The following is a 2,874-nucleotide window of genomic DNA, read 5'->3' as shown; positions in this document are numbered from 1 at the left end:
TACGCCATTAAAGCAGTAAGATCACGTTGGTGAGAAATCATTATGGAACTTATCGCCGTTTCTTAGCTTCAATGACTAAGTTGCCTGTTCTGTTTTTGAATAAGTGGTCATTTACCCATGACCCATGTATTTTTATACCTTGTTGATGTATATGTTGTCATTTGTCAATCTAATATTGTCCAACCTAAAGATATCCTTTACTAGTATATAGACATTCCTTTAAGGGTGGCAATGAACTGTGCGGGTAGAAAAATCTAAATCCCCACTCCTCTTTCCATTTAGCAATAAGGTTGGGGATCCTGTCCATGGTCTTATTGTTAAATGCTTCCCAGTTCCGAGGTGGCTCAAGGGTAAGGTTAGTTACGGGCGGATTCAGTGAGTTGGATGGAGGTTTCCGGGAACCAAGTTGCTATCGTGCTGCTCTTGTACTTATATTAGAAATATAGTAAATATATAAGAATATAAGTTGGGAATATATAAACAAAATGTATTGTTCGGGGATTTATAAAAGTTTTGCTAACTGCCTCTGGCACGCATTTGCTTTAAATCGTGGATTTGAAGTGTTTGCTTTGGTTTCCGAAATTTTGAGGGATAAAAACATCGGAAAAGGATCAAAAATACCCTGAACTATTTGAAATTGAGCAAAACTATTCTTCGTTAGTTTTTTGGCTTAAAAATATTCCTCCGTTAAATTTTTGGTTCAAAATTACCCCTCTAATAATTTTTTGGCTCAAAATGACCCCTCTCTAACGGTTGGACGTTGGATAAAAAATGTCACTTGGGCAATCCACGTTAGCATTTAATTGGAAAAAAATTTCTCATTTAATCCATTAACCGACGTAATAACCATAATCCCAATTTTAAAACTCAATCTGACCCAAAATATTCTTCATTTCTACTCAAAAACTCTCTTTTGCTTCTTTGTCGAACCGTTAACTGAAACATTTTCAAAAATATCTTATCAAAAATATCTTAAAACTTTGAATTAAAAAATCTCAAATCTTCATATTAATAAAGTTTTTATAACAACAGGTAATATATTGCAAATAAATGACTAACATTTTAATAATTTGAATTAATCTTTACTTTTATAAGTAACTAGTCTTAGTATATGTGTTCCACGCGTGTATCAAATTTATTTCTTTAGTCATAAATACAATCAAGATTTCAAAAGGTAGAAAAATTCTATATATAAACTTGTTTTTTCCTATGTATGATAGTTTTGGAATTAGTTTTAGAATCTGTAAAAATAAAGACAAAAATTAAAGTAAGTGACTTGAAAATCTTATAACACAACGATGAGTATAAAAAGCTTCGACAATAAAAAAAAATCAAGTAGTTAACAAGTCAAAAAAATTATTAACTACACGAAATTTTTTTTAAAAAGGGAAAGAATGATGTTGATGAATCCAAGAATATAATTTGAATCAAAATTTAAATAAGAAGAAAACTAAAAGTAGAAGAAGCCGAATGTTTATGTTTCTTGTAAAGTTTGATTAAATATATTACTTATAAAATTGTAGACATTCTTTTTATATAAGGTAGAATTTAATTAATTTAGAATTGTTAAATATATAATTTCTTACCTAGATGAAATAATAAGGACTTTATTAATTTAAATCTAAATAATCTACAGTATTGACTTAATTTTTTTAAGAAAATCCTAAACCAACTTTGAATTTTAAAAAGAAATGCAAACAGAAGTCATTAAAAATAGTTTTGAAGAAAAAAAGTCATCTTCACAGGTATTATGCTATATTCGAACAACTTATTAAAAATCAAATTCTACTTTGTTTGAGTCAAATTTTAGTTTTAGTTGGTTTTGATTGTGTGTACGAATAGAATCAATAATGAAGGAGTTTTAAAATATATGGTAAAAAAAATTTAAATATATGATAAGGATTCTAATTCCAGCAAAATTCGCATAAGAAAAATGAATTTAATGAATTTTACAAATTTATAATTTTTTTATATATTAATAATAATTTAAGAAAAAGGTGAAAAGATAATTTTATCTATTGCAAAGATATTTTAATGAAGAACAAAAAGTTCAAATCACTTTTCTAAAGACCTTCACACTTTTAATATATTACTAGTTAAATAGCACATGTCTTGCACGTGTAATGTTTATTCATATAAAATTAAATGATTTTATCTATACGGAGATTTTTTATAAAGGGTAAAAGTTTAAATCACTTTTCAAATATTCTTCACTTTAATATAATAATGTAAACATAAAAGATATATTTTAGTGTAAGCACATATATATTTTTCTACCAGAAGTTCTAAGTGGTTGATCATCACTTTTGCCCTTTTTTCTTGTTGTCAGAGGCTAAGAGAGACGCACCAATTTGAACCATATTTATGGTATGGTTTTTTTTATTTAAAATCTTTTCTTGTTTTTAAAGTCAAGGTACAATTATTTTTTTCTATATTTAAGATCTTAAATATGAACTTCGTATTTAATAAGTCGTCAGTCTTTGTCTCAAGTTTGTCAAAACAATATTTATCATTTTTCAACACCTGAAAAGAAAGCTAAAATAGATATTCATGATCAATAAATTTAATGTAATAAAAAAGGATATCCGAAATTTATAAAAATAATAAAGTTACATTGAAAATTCAATAACGAAAGTTACTTACATACATAAAGGATGTTTTGTTATTCTTGATCAATAAAACCAATGTAGAAAAAAAAATTGAAACCTGAAATTTAAATCAAAAATTAAGTTATGCACAAACATAAAAGGACGATCTGTTATTTATGATCGATAAAAATGATGTAATAGAAAAAAAAATTAAAACCTAGAAACCACACAATTACTCAATCACGAAAGCATGTTATTTATGATCAATAACACCAATGTAATAGAA

General features: G+C 26.6%; 1 protein-coding gene across 1 annotated transcript in view; it reads left to right on the top strand.

Moving 5' to 3' along the window:
- LOC107864160 (probable aldo-keto reductase 1) overlaps positions 1 to 446 on the top strand; it is an 8,483-nt gene extending 8,037 nt beyond the window's left edge. Inside the window, exon 7 of the mRNA XM_047408188.1 lies at positions 283 to 446. Within this exon, the coding sequence (XP_047264144.1) occupies positions 283 to 446 (164 nt within the window). The remainder of the gene's footprint in view (positions 1 to 282) is intronic.
- The last annotated feature ends 2,428 nt before the right edge of the window (positions 447 to 2,874 follow it).

Source organism: Capsicum annuum, chromosome 3 (assembly GCF_002878395.1).
Source record: "Capsicum annuum cultivar UCD-10X-F1 chromosome 3, UCD10Xv1.1, whole genome shotgun sequence".
NCBI classification, from domain to species: domain Eukaryota; kingdom Viridiplantae; phylum Streptophyta; class Magnoliopsida; order Solanales; family Solanaceae; genus Capsicum; species Capsicum annuum.
This window is presented reverse-complemented; position numbering and strand designations above follow the sequence as displayed.